This window comes from Sinohyriopsis cumingii, unplaced genomic scaffold (assembly GCF_028554795.1).
Source record: "Sinohyriopsis cumingii isolate HCF-2022 unplaced genomic scaffold, ASM2855479v2 utg002407l, whole genome shotgun sequence".
NCBI classification, from domain to species: domain Eukaryota; kingdom Metazoa; phylum Mollusca; class Bivalvia; order Unionida; family Unionidae; genus Sinohyriopsis; species Sinohyriopsis cumingii.
Window position 1 is genome coordinate 153,247 of NW_028316200.1, and position 22,600 is coordinate 175,846.

General features: G+C 33.2%; 1 protein-coding gene across 1 annotated transcript in view; it reads right to left on the reverse strand.

The window, feature by feature from the left end:
- Positions 1-4,748: 4,748 nt before the first annotated feature.
- LOC149770770 (uncharacterized) overlaps positions 4,749-22,600 on the reverse strand; it is a 59,787-nt gene continuing 41,935 nt past the window's right edge. Inside the window, exons 13-25 of the mRNA XM_089949141.1 lie at positions 20,495-20,531; positions 20,073-20,170; positions 17,483-17,602; positions 13,363-13,517; positions 12,742-12,877; positions 12,184-12,333; positions 11,244-11,388; positions 9,642-9,715; positions 9,076-9,213; positions 7,288-7,413; positions 6,746-6,897; positions 5,821-5,956; positions 4,749-5,265 (exon numbers count right to left, since the gene is read on the reverse strand). Of these exons, the coding sequence (XP_089805267.1) occupies positions 5,194-5,265; positions 5,821-5,956; positions 6,746-6,897; positions 7,288-7,413; positions 9,076-9,213; positions 9,642-9,715; positions 11,244-11,388; positions 12,184-12,333; positions 12,742-12,877; positions 13,363-13,517; positions 17,483-17,602; positions 20,073-20,170; positions 20,495-20,531 (1,539 nt within the window). The 3' untranslated portion in view covers positions 4,749-5,193. The remainder of the gene's footprint in view (positions 5,266-5,820; positions 5,957-6,745; positions 6,898-7,287; positions 7,414-9,075; positions 9,214-9,641; positions 9,716-11,243; positions 11,389-12,183; positions 12,334-12,741; positions 12,878-13,362; positions 13,518-17,482; positions 17,603-20,072; positions 20,171-20,494; positions 20,532-22,600) is intronic.

Consider the following 22,600-nt stretch of genomic DNA (forward strand, 5'->3'; position numbering starts at 1 on the left):
TGTCCGTGAATACATCCTGCGACGATTCTCACTCAAAGATGAAAATATAGACTACTTGGAGGCGTTGAACTCTAATATAGTTTATTTGCTTTCATAGTTGGAATGAGACATTACTTTATGGAATGAGACATTACTTATGGAATGAGACATTACTTTATGGTATGAGACATTACTTTATGGAATGAGACATTACTTTATGGCTAAGAACAATTATATTATCATTGCGTTCGACTTTATGAGATATGATATGACTTTCATTCGACTTACTTGTTGTTTAACTTCGTTTATTCTGCTCTGAGTAAATATCACCGCCAACAGTAACCACTCGAAAGATATGGGAAGTTATAGTCTCATTCGCGATTGATGTGTTTTCATAATAGCATAGATAATAGTCAATAAATGCATGTCGCAATATACTCTCCATTGCACTTATTTAACTTTAAATTGATCTGCTTTAGATTTTTCCCTTAAGACATCGTTACCATCTTCAATTATAAAGTACCGATCTTACCACAAATTCATTAAAGGGAAACTCGGAGGATAAGTTATACTATGCATCGATAGGGTTTATTTTATTTATTAAGTCTGTACAATAAAGCACGACCCGTCCAGCAGTTCAAACAAAAACATCAGAAGCACGATGTTCGCCTTTTTAGAAGATGTCACATTTGGAACATGCAAACGGCACTTCTGATTATACCCTAATCAGTCATATCTGCTTGACCGTGTGTGTCTGTGTGTGTGTGTGTCTGTGTCTGTATGTATGTGTGTGTGTGAGAGAGAGAGAGAGAGAGGGAGAGAGAGAGAGAACTTGGGTATACTAGTTTTGCAAGTGCAAGCAAATGAACGAGGCCACTGCCATTTCAGTTCTAATTTATGTGATAATTGGGGGTTGAGGGCGTGACCCTCATTATTTTTGCTTCATTTTAAAGAAGGTTGTGTTAAAACTGATTACCGGCTTGCCACAATGTGATTAATAATTCACTCGAGTATTAAAATGATTTATTATGCAAAAACTTGACTGATGGGACGAATGACAAGAAAACATAAATATGATAATGATCATTAAATACGTTGTATTATTTTTGGTTACTTTCACTAATCAATATATAAATCAATGTAAACTTTATTATACCGTTCGGAAAGGGTGTGATTATGCGATCCAATCCGTCCTTGTGTGCGCGCATTTGTTCGTGTCTACGTTCATGCAGCTTTTGCAGCAAGGTTCAAGATTTTAATGTCAAACATTAGGTGTGAGGTTTTCATATATACACAACGGTTCAACCAATTTGATACAGACCCTCTTTGTGGGTCCAGTAGGCTCGATGTTTTGCAAAAGCTTAATAACTGTTTTTTTCTTCTCACATAATTAATGCCAGTTAGCAGTGAACCGCCCGGCTTACTAAACGTAGATTCAGCACATGTCGGCGAGAGAACAGTAGTAAATGGCATAAAAAAACTAAGACTATACCTGAAAAAGATCCAAATGCATTTAGAACATTAGTGAAATGCATAAACCCACCCGTCCCCACTTTCCATCAATGTTTTCAGTACGAGGTAGAAATATAAATTGTTCATTATACAATAATGTTATTCTTGAACTTCTATGAATTATTTAAAGAAGTTCAAGACATCGCCGACTTGACAACGTCATCAGTCTTGATGGACCAGTATATTCAAGATTTGGAGTTTATTTGGAGATTTTCATTATTTTGGACTTTAATAGGACTTGTACAGTATTATTTTGATTCACTTCCCAATACTGAAAGTACCTCTCATATTTTATTTGTAACTCTGATAACTAAATTATTTGCTATGTTTTACAAAACGTGTTGGTTTTGATTCGTAGTGTGATCTAGTTTATGACAATACAGTCGTAAAAAATCAACGCAGTTTGAAAAAGGTTAATAAATCATAAAACAATCCAAGTTACATTACTTCAATATTCAGCATCCAATAATAAACAGGTCTATATATATATATATATATGTATATATATATATATATATATATATATATATATATATATATATATATATATATATATATATATATATATATATATATATAGAAAGAGAGACAGACAGTTCTAAAATATCCCATCCATATTAAAGAAATATGCTTGTGCCGTGGAACAAGCGCATTTTTACACACTTTCGAAATAAAGCAGGTATCAAAATTCTTTCGAGCTATAAACTTTCTCGCCATGTTAACTGTACAAACTTCATTCGAACAGGACCCTACAAAACAAATATACTCTGTTAGAAGTTTCTGTTGAAGGAGACAAACAATAAAATAAACCGAAAAGTTTTAATAAAAGGTATAAGAAGTGTTTTAAAATGATTAACGGTTTTTTTATTCAAACATGCTTTAAAAGTTATGTGACTTAGTACGTGTTTGAGAATAAAAAACGAAGAAGACAGTTAAAATTTACAGTACCAATTACATGTTTGCTTCAGAGATACAATGTGCTATTTATTATGTATTCTGATGTGCTGAATTCAAATATGACAGTTAAACAATGTGTAAGCTATTGTTTCAAGATATTTAAGTTTTTAGATTTTTGTGCTATGCATGTTATGTACATAGTAGAGTTTTCATCATAAGCTGTAAACCTAGGTCTTTTCTTGTGTTTATGGTTGCTTTCCATGATAATATTTCACCTATCCTGTTTATGCAACACCTTGTAAAACAGTAAAGGTGTTATACAGATAATTTTTGTTATGAAACAAACGGCAACAAACTGTTAGGTATATATCATTACATAATTTAATCATTATTCAGTGTCTACTCAGAACGTATTGGCTTGTCTCTTGTATTCATTAAATAGAGCACTCTTCTCACTGTGCAGCAATAGTCTGCGTCATTTGAGAGGTTCCATTTGCCCTGACTGCGTTTCTCCATTGTTGCTATGTCCTGGTGAAATCGCTCGACTGACTCATCGGTCAAGAAGAATGGGACAAGATTATTTTGTCCCTCGCGGAACCTGGAAACCCTAACTTCACCTGCCAGGAGATTCCACTGCTGTAGTCTGGAGTCCAATACCTCTGCCTTAAATCCCTGACAAAGTCATTCAGTTCACCTTGTGTTATAAAGTGGGGTTGAGAGGTGGAGGATGTGATATATATGGGTCATGTGACATTCATGATTCAGGACTAGAAGTGTCATCCTCTGCCTCTTCTTCGTCTGACTCAAGTGAGAATGATTCTGGTGCTCCATGAACCGGCAGTCCTTCTCCGTTGGGTACTGGGCGTATAGCTGATGGAATCTTTAAATAATGCATAGTCCACTGTTTCTTCTTTGACACTCCTTTCCCAAATGGAGGCAATATGCAGAAGTAAGAATTACTGATATGATCTGTTGGCATCTTTGCTCACTTTGGCTAAACAGAAATGTGTCTCTTTTTAAAATCAAACACTGCCAAAAAAGATAGCATGACACTGTGATTGCTAGAACGGATACAGGGCAATTTGTTCAGCAGAATGATGTAAGCATCTGTATGATTGCATCATCCATGACTTCTATGAATAACATGATGCAGTCCGTATCATGTATGGCGCAATGGCAGCTTCAGACTGCATCATTCATTGCTTTGCCTAAAGATAAAGTGGTCCAAAACCTCAGAGGTTTATTCATAGCTCCGGTCAAAGATATATTTTAGTTATTTCTGGTTTAAATTGAGATCCCTTCCCTTTATAATTCACTTATCCTCCGCCATTCCCATGTCAATGGTCGTATATACGGACTCAGTATCATATCTTTATTGTTAGAGCCAATCAACAATTTTAAACATGATTTTCGTTTTCAGTGACACGGAATTAGTAAAGTTTGACTGCATTTATTTCGGAAGCATTTGAGCTATAGGACAGTGTTATTGAGCATTTCTTGATGTAATATTTTAAAACAAGGCATTTTACATAGAGGTATTTTCTCAGAACTTCATTCATCACTTGATTTGACGGCACCCTTTTATGCATCCTTATAAAACCGTAAAGTATACCAACATTGGAAATAGTTGACCGTTATGCATAGAAACTGGACTAAAACGCATTACGTAACACGATCAGAAATGTCACAACGAAGTTTGGTCTTTGTGAACTTCAAATATGTTCAGGGTTTGTAACATCTCACAATCATATTTAAATAACATATAACAATACCTCGCGAGAAGATACATTTGAACCAAGCACGTAATATTCACAAAGAAAAATTCAGTGTTCAATAACATCTGTTATGGTTACGGAATCTTGATATTGGGAAAAAGTATACCAATTTTCACATGAGAGAGTCACGTATTCGATACCTTTCAACTTTTTCTTCACAAATAATATTTTTACAAAGAATAACAAGTAAACATTTTATCAAATTTGACTATTAATGTGAAAGAAGTCATGTCTGCTGATATATATTTCTTCTCTATTGCTCTTTTTTCTCTTTGTTCTTCTTTTCTGGTTATGATGTTGTAAATGAATTTTATTAGGGTAATATGTGTTGAAAAACACAAAAGCCCATGGAAATTTATATATTTCTTATTCAAAAAAGTGTTTGATGCTATATGTATTGAACTGCTATACCCCAACAAGTACCAAATATTGTAGTGTTAACGAGGTTTGTATATTTTTACATCTTTATTAAAAATAAAATATCGTCCAATTCTACAAGCTTTGTTCTCCTTAAAACCAAATTTACAAACTAAAAGTAGAAACGATATATATATATATATATATATATATATATATATATATATATATATATATATATATATATATATATATATAGTGAAACACTAAACGTTAGAACAGTTTTCTAATAAATGTTAAACAAGCTATTAGTACCGTAATATTAATTACAATGACGCGTAAGAATGGATATTTCTTTCCTTTTGCTTTCGTTATCTACCATACAAATTTAATTTTAATTTCTATTATGTCTTGTTTTAGTATTAGTATTTTTATACTTAAATATAAAAATTTAATCAGTGTGAAACTAAACTGCTTACAAACTAACTGCTGAAAACGTGTCCATAGGAATGATTTTCCTACTTAACAAAAACAATATGTATTTTATCCCCTAAATTGTTTTAGTCAATGTTCACAAATCCGATATTGTACATTCTTCTAAAATGGCTACTGATAAGTAAACAACAATTTAGACATTGGAGGACAGTTTCTTAGATGAGTTTGTGTTTCTTAATTAAATGTTGGTATACATGGTAGATTTGTCCAGGCTGTAGAATACAACGTCATGGCAGAACTTGTATTGTTCCTGAAACAAACCTTATATGAAGTACATAATATCATTGTTGATCAATCGTATTGAAACAAATAAATTGTCGCTCGAGTTTACAAAGAATATTTACAACTATGAAATAAAAATTAAACAATTGCACAAAACACTAAACATTAATAATCAAATTACGCGTCGAGGCAATGTTTACATCGTTATTAACAAAGATAAAGCTCCTTATATTCATGAGAACTACCCTTTTGTGCAATATGCAACTGTGTCAGAACGTAAGAATTCAAAATGTATTGCTAAATTTCGGATAGAAGTAGAATGTGTTATTAGTGAACAATATTATTATTATTAAAGATATACTTAACTATGTTCTTGCTAGGGTTTGTGAGAAATTACAAGCTTTGAGATCCATCATCAAGTTTTTAATAATATATTAGCAGAATAATCATTGAAATTATACATAATCTTGAATTCTGTTTTCTCTAAATACGTTTCCATCATAATTCGCCTTTATGAAGTAACATTCACGTTAAATGTCTAGTACGAACGAAATAGAAAGAGTTAGATTATTTGCATACTTACAAAATTTGGGATGATGTGTTGCCTTCGAATACGCATCTGTCGGATGATTGATCGAATTGCCACCTCTCTGTCGGACTTGAGTTTCTCAAGGACACACCACAGAACGCAGAAAAGGCCACTTCTTTCAGCACCGTTCCTGTAAGAATTAAGTTACAGTACCATACGATTATGATAAATAACGAAATGGGGAGGGATGCCATGTATGCCTTTCCCCGCAAACAACTACGCAAGTGAAACCTTTCTCTCAAGATTATTGTAGCTTCATGCCATGGCGACCAGCGCCTTTTGCAAATATAAATTGATTCAGAAGAGTAGATCGAAATTTAATTTAGGTTTATATTAATACTTAGCACGATAACCCTGGCAATCACTCAAAGATAGAAACCATATAGCTCGGTTTATTGTTAATAGTCTTTAAATGTCCGGTTTGATCTAGCTATTGCTTGCTTAATCCTTCTGTATGGGGGTTCGCGGTAGGTCAGTGTGTAGAGCATTGGACTCTTCGTTTATTCTAGGGTTTTGGGATCGTTAATCACACAGGACAGCCAGCCATTGTGGACTGCTTCTATGTGTTTTGGTAAATGTACTAAGATCCCATTTCCTCGGCATGATATAGACAATAATGTGGTAAAATGCTTTAGAGCAAACAGTTACAAACCCTTTCTATACGCAGCGGACGCATGATAGACATTTTAATGAGGCTATGACCTGTTCTGATAAAAAAGAATAATGTCTATGCCAATTTAAATTAAATGATATGTTGTCAATTAAACCTTTGGCATAAAGATCAACTTGGTTTGTAAAGATATAGTATAATTTACATTCTTACAAAACAAGACAAGTGCTCTTTTGTAATTTTTCAAATATCAAACAATGTGAGAAGACAAATATAAATCTGAGAACAGTTAATGAGTCAGAATCTTACATGCAATGCACTAGAATCGGTCTCTCGCCTGACTGTCTCTTCCAGTCTTCCACATCATCTATGAGGCTTAAGAATCCATCCATACTTTTGGGAACTGCATCATTTAACCTCCAAAAGGAGCAGGCAAATTGCTTTAATGATAGACTCCCCTCCTTCATTTCGAAAGAAAATAAAATTAGTTTTTGTAATCTATCAGAATCAAGGACAGGTTTTTGTTTTAAAGGAAGTCTTAGAATAGCACTATATGAAGACAACGATTGCCAGTCTATAAACTATGGTAGCAGAGATCCATTAATTTCACTAGATACGCATTATTGAATAAATCAAACAGTCTGCATGCAACAATCAAAAGGATTGTCTTTATGAAAGTAGCAAATGGTTATTAAATTACGGTGAAAATATATATATTTCATAAGATATGATGGAGATCTAAACAACTGACATCAGAATAACTGAAGATATGGGGCATTATTATCCTATAATCTAAGCAGGACGAAAAAAATGTCTGTCAAAAACAACTATTCTTAATTTTCAAGTCTCACCTCCCCCTCTTTTGAAATCTGCAACATCCTTTCAATGTGGCTACCTTTTTCAACGTTAGATGTTATCGTCACTACGAAAGGCCCATGTCGGAAAGTCTCGTTGTTCTCAGGCCAATACACACCAACCTAAGTAATACAAGCCATAACTATGTGAATATCTGCTATTAGAAACATGCAATTAATCTTCCTACTTTAACTGTGTTATGGTCGAGGAATATACTAATCCCAGAAACAAACTCACCTTAGGTGTCACGGAATAAGGCAAGAAAATAATTTAGAACGCCTTAAAAACAATTGGGTTAATTAACTTAATATACGCATATAGCGTTACCTTGGGCAGATCGTTATTTTTGTTTGTTTGTGTGACTGAATAATACTTGCATTCGCAGAGATACTCGTTTAGCACGGTGTACACGGATGCTTTAACCCTGCTCGTGTGCATTTGTAGGAGGCTTATTCTTTATTCTTCTATGCGACACAGTGATCTCTTGTATTCTGTCAGGGAGTGTCAACATTATTTCCATCTACATCAATACGGTTGTATGTATGTATGGATGGATGGATAGACGGATATATCGGCTTGAAGAACCAGGATGGTGAATGTAGTATCCATAGTGTGGCAGTGAAGCGATTTCAACCGAGAGTGTATCTGTTTCATGATGGGAATTGTTAAATATGGACGCATACTTCTGGAGAAGGTGGAGGGATTATTACGTAAAGTCTCAACTCCTAAAAAAGGAGCGTGATGTTGTATAATTTATACAAAGATACATGTGAACTATATTTAATTTTCTTTGTATCACATGGTTGTTTGAACCATACTTCATTTACTCTTTGGCAAAAGGTTATGTGAACCATATTTATTATTCATTGGTCTCATCTGGTTGTGTGAAACATACTTATTCTATTTTTCGTCATACGATTCTGTCAGTCGTGCTCGTGTTTATTCATTTGTATCGTACGCTTTTGTAAATCGTATTCTTTTCATTGCGCATAGTGTGGATGTAAGAACCATACTTGTAATTTTGTTATACATATCTGAATATGTAACACGTTCAGTATGGTAGTCGTATATTAAATGTGGTGGGTGGGCCTGCGAGTCAATTTGCGTATGTGTTAAAGTGAACATTTATTCTTTTTATAAACTTTCATAACATTATTGATGATAACTATTACCATTAATTCTTCTCTTATGATTATTATGCATGCTAGATGCATTGTCATAGTGTACCATTTGATTAACAGTATAATTAAAGGACAAGGAATGTACTAAAGTTGAATACAATGTTTATCGCATGGCATAATATGAACGTTTGTTTTATGTATTCTTTACGTACTAAAATTTTAACGTATCCCAGAAATAAGTTATTTTGTAGTTTCAGACCAATACATAGATACACAGATGCACAAGTACCTGACAAACTCGACACATTGAGTTGCGCTCAACAGCATTTCCAGACTTAAATTTTGCATGATGAATGACGTATGAAATAATATATACAGTATTCATTTCGGCGACTTTTCTTTGTGAAACGTACCAATAAAATATTGTGAAACAAAATAGGATTTGTTAGATAATGGCTCGTCATAGAAAATGGCTCAAATGGAATGTTCGGGCAAAATGCATTCATTTCCTGTAAGGTCGAGAAATATATCAATTGATCAAATTCATTAGTACATTTTCTGAATAAACAATACAAAGTGGCTTATAAAAGACCTATCTATCTAAAACAATGTTACAAAAATTAAGTTTATTTTAGAAATGAAACGAACACACAAAATATTTACCACTTCTCCGGGCATAATTGCTTCATTCATCATGACAATCGACTGAACTTCGTAATCGTATACGAGTCGCCAGAAATCTATAACTGTGTTAGGTAACGGCATTTGTGTCACAAGCAAACCTTTTCCATTATATCGTGTCTAGAGATGGGGAGAGAAAAACTGCTTGTTAAACATACGTCATGAAACGTTAATAACGACTAAACAAGTATTCAGCCTCAATAATAATATAGAAGTAATCCAATTATTAATCTGATAGCTATACTTTATATATTGTTAATATGTCATATTTGGAATATCATGTAGTTAGGAAATAAGAGAGCTACCAGACATTTGTCTTTACGAACAATTTAATAAGATACATTTATTTATATATCACAAAATCTGACGTAAACTAAGTCAGGATTGCTTATAATACAATAATGCAAACATTTACAAATAAGGTATTGATATAGAACAAAATATTAAAACGGGTCTGAATAAAATCTAACGGTAAAAAGATATTAGAATTAATAAAATAGAAATCGGTCACCACATATTATAAATATTCGTCAAACGAACAATAATACCGGAAGACAAACTGCGTTGATGTAGTCATTGAGACCCGGTACGAACGTCGACAAATACGGCCGATATCTGTCCGCTGTAATAATAATAATAATAATAATATATGGTTCAGAATATGCGAAAGGGCTCTACAAGAGTCGACCAGTAAGGCAGTGAGATTAGAAAGCTTCCCAAATTAGTGAGGAAAACAATCAAGTCAAACTTGCCTCTGCTGTCCACTGTCAACGTCCAGTAAAGATATGATAAACGTAGCACAGGTGTGGTATTTTCACAGGTAGAGAAAGTAATTGAAAACAGCGAGATGAAAATTGCATACCAATTCTGCCATCGAGGCAAAACAAAAGACACAAAATAGGAATACGATAACTACATAGCAATTACACCACTGAGACAGGCCACATGGTACAACAGAGTGAGTGATAATTGCATGAAAATTCAGTCATCGAGACAGGCCACATACTGAAATACAGTGAGATGAGAATTCGATGAGAATTCTACTATCGACACAGGTCACAGCATACAACACAGCGAGATGAAAATAGCATGAAGATTCCACCATCGAGACAGGCAACAGGATACAACACAGCAAGATGAGAACTGCATGGGAACTCTACCATCGAAACAGGCCAGACGATACAACGCATCGAGAAAAGAATTGAATGTTAATTCTACGAGTAAGACATAGCACATGATACAACACAGCGAGACGAGAATTGCATGGGAATTTTACCATCGAGACAGGTCACATGATACAAAAGACCGGGTCAGATGGATATTCCTCTTCAATAAAGCACAGTTTATGAACATGGCATTATCAGGAAAATCACACTTCACAGATTATACAATAAGCACTACCAGGGAACATTCACGTCACATACAAGATCATTGTTATCTAAAACCGTAGTAAGTTACTCAACATGCAGATAAAATGATGTCTTACATCGGAAGGACTTAGATAACAATAGTAATAATAATAATAATACCAATAATAATAGTATCACATACGCAAAAACAGCAATAGTCATCGTCACATTCTTGATAATGATGCTTCGGGTATATGTAGGTGCGCATGTATATATATATATATATATATATATATATATATATATATATATATATATATATATATATATATATATATATATATATATATATATATATATCTTGCAGTATATGTATGTACTGATTATTTGTTAAATGAATAGTATGCATATTAACTTCAATAATATTATACCTCGTACAATGCCACTCTAAATGTAGAGATTTCCTTATATTCCATAAGTTATACAAGTGTTATTTTCTACTTTCTTAAATTGAAGTTTACACGTGTTTGTACCTTTTTAACGACAGATCAAAGCCTTAATATTTCAAATTATTTTAGCATTCTAAGTATTTTCGTCTGTTTTTACAAACCAAAGAAATGACGTACAATCTATTCAAATTAAGGACATACTCTCTTTAATTCATGTATATTAAACATGTAAATAAGAAATGTGTTTGTGTCCTATACGACTGAAATCTATATCGTTTTTTAAATTATATTACAGTATAAGATTATGCTTTAAATGCAGTATGATAGATCAGTTTTATTTAATGGTTCATACAAGGCAAAATATTATTGCATCTGTTTTTTGTCTTGTTTTCAGGCAGCTTCCCATCCAGAAATTCGTCTTTTGGGTCAGAGCCTTTGCCTTTCGTAACTCTCATCCGATCTATTTCAAAATAAATGCGTTCATCTTCTTGCAAGTTCTGAAATACAACCGTCCTTAGCGTTTTAAATGAAATATTGATACAACAAACAGTACAATGCACGAAAAAAATGCAAGGTAAGAAATGTGAACCGACTGATTAACCTATAAATTAATACTTTGATTGTCCTTTACGGCTGATTGGATTGGTGTGGGTAAAATGGAATATGACATTAAAATAAGAAAAATTTGGGCGAACTTATTGTGAGTCTTTATTGCATTTTGTTATGGTATTTGACTACGAACTTTCCATTACTGACAAATTTTATTTTTAATATAATTATGTCTGAAACTCACGAGGTAATCATGTTCGTTTTTTAGGTCAAATTTGGTTTATAATATTGATAGCCAATCTCGTGATCATTTTGCAGTGCTTCGTCATGCAAACAAGTAGAACGGAATTCACAAATAAGACTCTTTCAAAACTATTATTTAGCACTTTCCATGTCATAAACCAATACCGTGTTTGCAAATTGTATTTCATAGAAACAATTTTTTATCAAAGCCCTTATATATTGTTAAACTGCACTTTATATATAACAATATTGTTGCTGATTAACCACAAACAAAAGTCAGTTTGATAAATGAAAATAATAAATCCTAAATAACAACAAACCCAGTCTCAATACGCAATGTGTATTGGAATTTTTAAAAAAAACCTAATTGACAATTAAATCATGTATTTAACACATTCAGAAAATACAGTCCTACAGCACAAAATTATGGAATAGTTGTATTAATAAAAGCTATCGCGTACAGCCAATTTTCCACTGCCGTAACAAGAAACATTAGATACCTCAAACTCAGTTAGAAGCTTGGTTTGCTTCGTCTTTGGATCTATATGTCGCATCTGCGCGTAATGGTTTTTGAAATCACCGGCAGACATATCGTTCCCAATGTTTCGGAAGGCCTCTAAAATAACCTCGTGCAAATAGACATACTGCTCCTACAATCAATACCAATATATTTTATTATAATGGTCTGTGTGCCTAGGTAAGTATAGAGACAATTAGGGAAAGTAATTTTTGTAAAGTTAAGTTAGATTTTGGTTCACCCGTTTGGATTCACAAACATATTATTAAGGAAATTCTAATGCAACATTTCTTTAACCGCAATGTCAATGGGAATTATTTGATATTTTTTCCAACTTTTTGAGAACTATTATTTAATATGTCCATATTTTTCTTAAAGACTTTGAAAACTCCTTTTGCAAGACAAATGGCACATACTTTCATGGTATTGTAGTAGTGAAGATAATATTTGAATATTTCCCACGATAACCATTTCAAACTTAAACTGCAGCATTTCATAAACGGGCATCACAATTAAATTCATCAGCTATGACGATATATACCGTGGTCTGTACAAGTCCTACTCTCTGTTCCCTCAGTTTATTAATGCATTCAAATATGTTGACATATCCTTTTTCACTTCCTTCATCAAAACTATAGTCCAGAGCGATGTATGTTCCAGTCATTCCAATACCGGCGCTGGAGAAATATTGAAAATGTCAGACAATTTCATGAGCAATATTTTTAAATATTTAATGTGACATAAATCATTGCTGTTTGAAGAACAAGTGAACACACACACACACAGATATATATATATATATATATATATATATATATATATATATATATATATATATATATATATATATATATATATATATATATATATATATATATATATATATATATATATATATATATATATATATATATATATATATATATAATGTCCTTTATGAACAGGTTAGAAAGTAGGAATATAAATGAAATGTAGTCCTTTATTAGAGGGGCCTTCATATACAGGTGTCAGCTAAGTTAGGTTTGACTATTATTATACTGATTGATTGCACTTACTAGATCATCAAAAGCTCATTCTTGTATGCATACACACACATAAGACAGAGACACGAGAAAAAAAAACATATTAAGAACTCTTTATCAGGTATTAATTAAACTTGTACCTGCAATGAACAAGAATTGGTGAGTCAAGAGCACACTCCGAATGGCGGACTTTATTCCAAAATTGAACAAGACTTGAAGCTGTATCGGGTACACCTCTGTCAGGCCAAGAGGTGAAATGAAACTGCTTGACAGTCTTTTGTTTCTTTGAGCCAGTCTGAAGAAATTACAGCTATGCATTAATTCAGTATGAAACCATTCCAAAACAATGATGCATTGTGGGATTACCTTTTAACGAAAGTAAACGATTCTAACTTTCCTAACAAAATATCGTCTGTGAAACTTATAATGGATATCGACCAGGCTTTCTTGATTTTGTAATGATAAAATAACGTATATATGGCATTAGGTCACTTAGATGCTTGGGAGAAAAAAACACTAAAGAAAACGATCATCATTTCGAGTGCCCATTTATACTCCACACAGGTTTTAGGTTATAACAGCAAAGAGTGAGGAATGAGCCTGTACACTCTTAACAATTGGGAACATCCGATAGTATACCTCACCTGAAATGTATTAAGCTGCAAATATCAAAGGTAATGCATGTTGCAGTGCATGTTATCTTATGTTAATAAATGATCATATAGGAAAAAAATAGAGGAATCAATAACTCCATTCAGTATCTGGATTTCTAACGCATTGCATTAATTCCAGTGCATTTAAGATGGTTCTGAGTTTTGAATAGTGCCATGTGTGGAATACATAGCCAGGTGCCAAATATATTTGAATGCATGCGATTTAAGTAAACACATTTTGATCTAACCTGTCAGAACATACCATGTTACGGTCATCTTACAATAATCAAAGGACCAAACATTGATACTTGCTTAGAACTGAATATCTCTAGATTTAGACTATGGCATAAGAAATGTAATCACATAGCTTACGTGTCCATCGTGCATATTTTTTGCGAAAACAGATTTTGCATTCCTATATCTATTTTTTGGGATAATTGTCAATTCATTGAAAGAAGAGCTGAACAATGATATTATGATACATCAAGACTGTTTGCACCTCAGCACACTTGATTAGAATTCATTTGGAACACTATTCTCTAGGACGTCTGCTAGAACATTTAGGATTAAGTGATTCTAACTTACAATACTGTAGATTCCTTTTAAATTTCAATTAGATAACTTGAGGATTAATATATATCATGCACGCAAACCTCCAACACCTGAGGGTTTTGTCCCAAATGTAGGGGTGTCTCCTGTTACTTGTTGACATCTTCTGCATAAGCAAACAAACTAGTGAATTTGTGTCTCCATTTTTCACATCTACATGCCATTGTGGTATAGTTACGGCAATACTACCTTACATCATAGGACTGTGAACTGGCGTAAGCAGGCAAGACAAAGTAATTACTAGTGTCATTTGATCTTGTCAGTATTGATGGCTGCATTCATTGTTTGAAGGTCGTTGATGCGTATAATACAATGTGTGAGCAGAAAATGTTTAGACGGGATTATAAACATTAAGAATGACTACGCAAGGGTTACAAATGAGCTTAGTTACATAAAACAAACAAAAAACAACTTTTTTCTCTCAAAATAAAGTATCTGCTGTTTCGGTGCATAAAGGTGTAGAGATGGATACCATCAGAAGCAATTTTACATAATTAATAATGCTGTTCGATTATGTTTAAATTGCTTAGCAGCTCTAGTGGGATAAAACTACATTGGTTTGAGTTCACTGTTCAAAATTTGTATAGACACCTAACCATGCATGTTCTACCAATGACAAAACACCGAAGTACACCTGATAGAAATGATGGATGCAATCAAGTTAAAAAAAATGACTATACATTATGATCATTATGTAAGGCTAATTGTTAATTCGGTTACAGTAGCAAGAACGACATCACGTGTCATGCAGAAACCACGTCTCATAAAATCATATTAGCCCCAACAACAAATATGACACCAGTAAAATCCATGTTCAAGGAATCTTCATGATATGTGGATACAATTACATGTGCCTATACGCTTTTCCCAAATTCATATTCAATATAATGTACCCTTTCTGGTAGCAGCTTACTGTTCATATCTAATTTAAAAAATGTCAAACGACTTGGAAATCACATAAAAGTTCTCATGCAAACGTACAAACTCTATTCACATTGTGACCCAAACTTAATGTCTGGAACGAACGAGGTATTTATTTTAGTCCTTAATACTAGCAAGTACTATTTTTTAATACAGATTTGATTGTTTTTCTTAAAAAATGTGACAATGACAGTAACGATGTCAGCAATGTAGACTGCAAATTAGGCTTTAATTCACCAAGGATGACATGGTATAACGCAAGTGAATAATATTCTTAAATGACGTCAGTACATGCAATAAATACTCACTTATCCGACTAGGTAGGTTTTCATACATCGTATGAACAATATTCATAGTTATGATATTTTGATGCGTCAACAATGAAACAGTATTATTAGTCTGCACTGCGGACTAAAAATTAAAAGTAGTAATGGGTACCTTTAAGGAAAGATTCGCCACAGTGGTTATTATTTCCGAAAAAAAAATGTTTTCATAAAGTTCCAAAAACAATAACAAGCATAGAAGTGTAATTTCTTGACTTAAACATTATGAAACCACTGCAACATATTACAAAATATTTCAGAGACAGACTTCTTTGGAACAAATGCAAGTAACAGTTATAATGTGATGATTGGAAAGCAATAAAAAGAGAGAGAAAAAAATTCAAAGATTTTTGGCATCGATTGCATGTAGTACCAGGCTAACGTCTGTAGCCAGAATGGTAAAGAAGATCTGCCTCTGTCAGATGACGATATCATTATCTCTCGAGCCATGACACAGTGGATTATTATTAAGAACAATAATCACATTAGTGAAGTGACATAATAAGAACTAAGCAGGATAATGTCTGAGCAACAATAACAATATTTTAAATTCTTCTGGTATGTACAACAATAAAGAACAGTAATTAAACTAGTTTAACGTAACTGTTTATATTAATTTATTTTAATTGCTTACTTTACAATATCGTCATAATTGTTTTAAGCTTTAACTCGGGTATTCTTTTTCATACTCATTCAGTCATAACAACACGAATTAATATTTTAATTATGTTACACTTTATTTATTGATTTCGATTAATGTTTTGATTGTAATATCAATATATTGAGAATCTTTCATTTTATATTTGGTGTGCACTGAAATAATATTTCATAATATAGTTAAACATAGATGTTTCTCATCTATTTACAACAGTTACTAACAAGGCGGGCAAGTTTCCACTTCATAATGAAACCCTTGAAGACAAGCCCTACCTAAACCCAAAAGTCAAGGAAAAGTCGCAAATCCAACAGATGAATTTGTGACAATTTGTATCTTGTAAAAGTGGGAAATAAGTTTTACTGACAATAGGTTTACATTTTGTAATCTTTTTGAGAGCATAACTGTAGCATATACAAAACGGTTTGTAGCCTTCTGTTATAATTTTTGAATTTACGTATTGTATACACGTGATTAAAACGTCAACGTTCTCATATTTGGAAGTTGAATTACATTGGTAAATATGTCTGACAGATTCATTACATTAACCCAGAGTGAGAGGACTGCATTAAAAGATGTCATTTACAACAACCTTCTAATTTCCGAAGAATGTTTTTCAAAATTTGACTGTACCAGTCTTCAACAGTCGTGGCACAAAGGTAGGAAGTTGAATCTACCCATATGCAGGAAACATTTTAATCTTCTTGGCATTAAATTGGCATTACCACATTCCAATGCATACCCCGAAAGGATATCTTCCATTCTGAAAACAATTCAGACTGACGTCAGAGGAAGCTGTATTGTGCTATATAAAAGAATAGTATGAATAGCAACACGTTACTGTGAAAAGAATGAGTTGATGTCACAATGTGTATATTTTAATATTTTTAAAAATGTAAATCTTGTTCAATAGCTTTAATTATTTCGATTCGTATAATAAAATTTAGGTCGATAAATAGCGTCCCCATTTTGAGGTAAAAACTTCTGACCAAATTTTGGGAAACCTTTAGATCACTTATCACAATATATATATATATATATATATATATATATATATATATATATATATATATATATATATATATATATATATTCTTACCTGTGATACAAGAAGCGATCTAATTACGTATTCCGCAAAAATTTCTTCGTCAATAAGCTCAACCCTTATCATTCCGTATTCATGTGTGCCTTCGTTTGGCCAGTATTGGAGACATTTTTGCTGCAAATATTGGTGTCTTTAGTACATGCATCAAAACATCGAGAAGGTCAGCTTTTTTACCACCTAGCGTAAGCCAATAAATAGCATAATTAGTTTCTAGCTTCACTTCTTCAAATATTTTGTATATTAATCACTTTCATAATTTCAGGTATGGAACACTCATCCATAACTGTAGTACAACACGACGTTTCGGTGCTTACTGTATTTTAAAATATCCATTGTTAAATGAATATAAAGTAGTTGAGTTGGAAACTTATTTTGTTTTATTTTTCCTACATCAAAATATTAAGAACAATTAAGAACATCAACATCAATATGCTGAACATTATTAAAAATCGAAAAATATATCAACTTGTAATTTTTCTTGTTCTAATACAGATGTATTTATTGTTCATACCAAAATGAATGTACCGGCAAATAAGTTATGTTATCTTTGAATGGAATTCTCGTACTAACTAGCAGTCAGATTATCTGTGTGTATTGTAGGCGTTGTTCTTACGGAATAAGGTGACAGTGTATTTAGATCCAAACGTTACATACCGAATATCTCTGAAAAACCCAAGCACGTGACCAAGTGGAATCGCATACGAAAACTAAATGAAGAACCAAAGAAATTGATCGACATTGTGCTAATCAAAAGTAACAAGTCTGGTTGGGATTTGTGAACACGATGGTGTGAGAAGCCTCGTACGGCTCAAAGGAATCAGTAGGAACAACAAAGGTTGTATACGGTCTATGATCTTCATCATTAGCTACACGTTTAACAAACATTATTTTTGGACCAGATGTTCTCGAGGAATCATCGGTGTTCCTGGTGAATCAAACATTCGCAACATCGATGTTGTCAAGATTTGATTAGATTTCTTTTCAGTCGGTGAGATGACGAGCACTGTTTAATAACAATGTGATTGATTTGTTAATAAATCTCAATTGGGCATTGCCGGGGTATTTTTTTTATCATCGCCCTGTATTAGTTTTCCTTTAATTTCCTCGATTATTTCGCATGCAATGAAACCCGAGACGTGTCCTGCACAAGTAGTTCTATTTTTAATTGCTTGGGGTCTCTGGACAAGTATAGATAATACAGAAAATCGATTTGTCTTCGATTAACCTAAACGCAGGCACGCCTTGTCAAGTGCATGTTCAGATATACATTAAATTCGGCTATCCTTATCGATTTTGTTAAATATCTTTGCGTAACGGCTTTTGTTGCTTTACCAGTCACCTCCTAACCTACAATCCACTTTCCATTTCCAGATTTACAATCACTAAATCGGACAAACTTTGTTAAGCGGCTTTATTAACGACTTTGACAACCGCACGCATCATATTTACTGGCGATAGTAGCGTAACCTAACTTTGTTAATGCTAGAGTTAATATTTCTTACAGTCGATCTCAACTCGATCCCAGATTTTTCTTCCAGTTCATAGCAGCACCTTTGATATTATCAACGGCTCGCATTAGAGCTTTTACTTAGCGATTGATGCTGCGCGCGAGATCAGACTTCTGAATACATTTGGAGCTGCAGTGGACGATCAACGAACAATGTCACAGAGGCCACTTCCGTAATATGTCGCATAAACTGGTTTTCTCACGCTATCAATGCAAACAGTTCTTACGTGTCCAAGCACGACTTCACTAATATTATGGTTCAATGTCATGTCGATCACTAATTAATTGTTGTATCGTGACAGGATTCCCTTTTAGATCAACAACGCGTCCGTAATAATGCATAATGGTAACACTAATATGTGTCAATCGATTATCTTTGCATGAAAAGCACACAGGTGCTAAAGGCGCAATTGTTATCAAATCACTGGGGTTAACAGTTGGCGAATACCCGAACAGTATATAACCCTGAACAACTACAACTGTATTTTAATACCCGCATTCGTAAGTGCCACTGATACGGTCAGATATTGAATTGCTCTGGTCCTTGAGGTAATCCCCACAATGTCGAGAGCAGTTTGATCTCACAGACATACAAATAGTTTATCATCTGAAATATCGTCACCCCAACCAAAAACTGATCTTGATTGTTTGATATCAACCGCATACGTTTGAGATTATATTGCGATCACAGAACTGTGTGTGTACTCATTAGCCAACTGTGATAGACTGCTTCTGTTAAATCTAGTACTTTTTCATACGTCGATATTATTAGCCATTATTATATTTTCGAAGCTGTAGCCTGTGTACATCGATCCACCCAGCTTCTGCTTGGTAACATGTTTCACGAACGTGGATTGTTAATGATAGTCCAGTTATTGTACATTATATTTAGCTTGCTTGTCACGTCATGGGAGTGATAGATGCTGTGGTGAATGGCCAGGGCCCGAAAAGGCGATTGGGTGCAAAACACACACAGTATGACATTATTTAATTGCATAAAATACAGATTCACAGCTCTATATCCTTCATATAAATAGTGTTATCGTGATCATGTTATATATATATTCCCATACCTACCTTTCCTTGTTCTATTAATCCAGTGAGCATCACAATTTGTTGGATATCATACTGCCAAATCATCCGCCAAAAATCGGTGATATTGGACGCGATAGTTCCTTGATAAGTACATTAAAACAGAAGATTAATTTAGCAAAACAAAATAAAAACACGATCTGTGTTTATAGAATTCTACATTGCTTAAGAAAAATGTGCAGAAATAAATAAGTATACAACGAAAGGTATCTTCATCAAGAAGATAATTTAATTTCTTTTCACTGTTTTGTAATCATTTTATTTAAATCATTGTTTTCTTTTTAGATCCGACGTCTTTCACGAATGGACAAATATAATGAATTAGATTACCAAAATCAGCCTGTGTGGCGAATGGTACCATTCTACTTGTAGTGTATATATCAAGCATGTTTGTCACATATTCATACCTTGAGCCGCAATATATGCTCTCTCCCTCTTGTAACCCTGAAATGCAAAAAAACAATATCGTCATCATCTAAACCATCATTTTCTTCCTCCTTCACATCATCACAGTCAAAGTATTATTATTATCATAAATTATTATTTATCTCGGCCTATGTCAAAAGACCTATTTTAACGTATCAATATTGAATATGCAGTTATCAAGGAATATCCTGCATAAATCTTACAGTGAAAGAACTAAGAAAAAATATCTGAGAGCGGATTGATAGAAATAATATTAGATGACAAGATTTTATTTAATACATCTCATCACTTCCCTCTGTTCTCTTTATAACAATAAGCTTAATTACATGTCCACATCAGATTCAAACATTTCAATATGTTAGAAATAAGACAAGACATCTTGCGTTTATAAAGGATGCGTTGATATAATCTGTATGTGGCTGCACATCATAATCTGACATTTGAATATGTTAGAAATAAGACAAGACATCTTGCGTTTATAAAGGAAGCGTTGTTATTATATGCTCATTTTCCCCCGTTAACTTTACATTGTCAGAATCGTTCAATATTCTCCGATACTGAACGCGCGCGACAATACACATATAGCATTCACGTGAATAAAGGAAACTACTTTCATTTGTAAACAAACAATGGACTCAGACGCCAGCACTTTTGATTTGTAAACAAATCATGTGCACGCGCGTAAGAGGCTCTTTACGTTGTGGTTATTTAAATTTGTTTCTGAATGAACTAAAACATGTTTCGTGGACTGCCAAAAAAAAAAACAAACAGCTGTTTTGACACATTCCGCGTTGATACAATGTTTCGGATTTAGGTTAGCTACATTATATAAATAACGGAAGATTAGGTCTTTACAAATAACAGACAATTGACAAGGCATATACTGTTTTCTTTAGCTGGTATAAGAATGGCAAAATAAAATATGCTTACAGTTTTATATCCTGAATTTCCTCACAATGTATTTTCTTAATTCTGTAAATCCGAATTACATAAGCCATGTCATCGGTTTTCAATATGGATTACACATTTCGAAATTGTGCTGTAATTTCTATGATAAGTGCAACTGCATCCTCCTTATTGCACTCAAAATGAAATAAGCATTAAATTCCATAGCATCATTTTGATAACTGCAGTTGAAAGACTTCATATTTTTCCCACAATATGATTTGAAACATTTAATGACAAAAACAAACACATTTGCAGACGTAAACACGTTTCTCCCGCGCCACTTCAATCCGATGTATTTCATGTATAATTTGCACAGATGAATCCAGTCCAAAATTACAAACTTTCGTCGAATCGAAACAAATTACTAAAATATATTCATTCCAGATCAAATGGAACAGTTGTTGCAATGCGCATTCATTCACAATATGACTGCAAATTGCAACTTTAACTAGACACGCCATTTTCTTTCGAAAGTTATGCCGAGAGCGCGACCAAGTTCAAATTTATCTGGGCGGAGTTATGTGCGCATTAATAATGCTGTAATTGTGTAATGACAAATCTGCGCTTGTGTATTTAGTTTAGAATATATTATTCATTCATTTACATTGTTTCTTGTAGTGTATTTTGTTTATATAATTAAACCTACGGTAGAATAAAAAATGAGCATATAATAAAAAGGTTACTGCATTTGTATGGGAAAATATGAACTCATTTTGTCGGAAGGATATACTGCACTCACAAGTTCGTGCAGTATTCAATCCAAACAACTCTTTCATATTTTCCAATACAAATGCAGTAACCTGTAAAGATAAACTGTATGAGGCTACACATCATATTATGACATTTCAATATGTTAGAAATAAGACAAGACATCTTGCGTTTATAAAGGAAGCGTTGATGTAATCTGTATGACACATCATATTCTGACATTTCAATATGTTAGAAATAAGACAAGATATCTTGCGTTTATAAAGGAAGCGTTGATGTAATCTGTATGACACATCATATTCTGACATTTCAATATGTTAGAAATAAGACAAGACATCTTGCGTTTATAAAAGATGCGTTGATATAATTGTATCAGGCTACACATCATATTCTGACATTTCAGTATGTTAGTAATAAGACAAGACATCTTG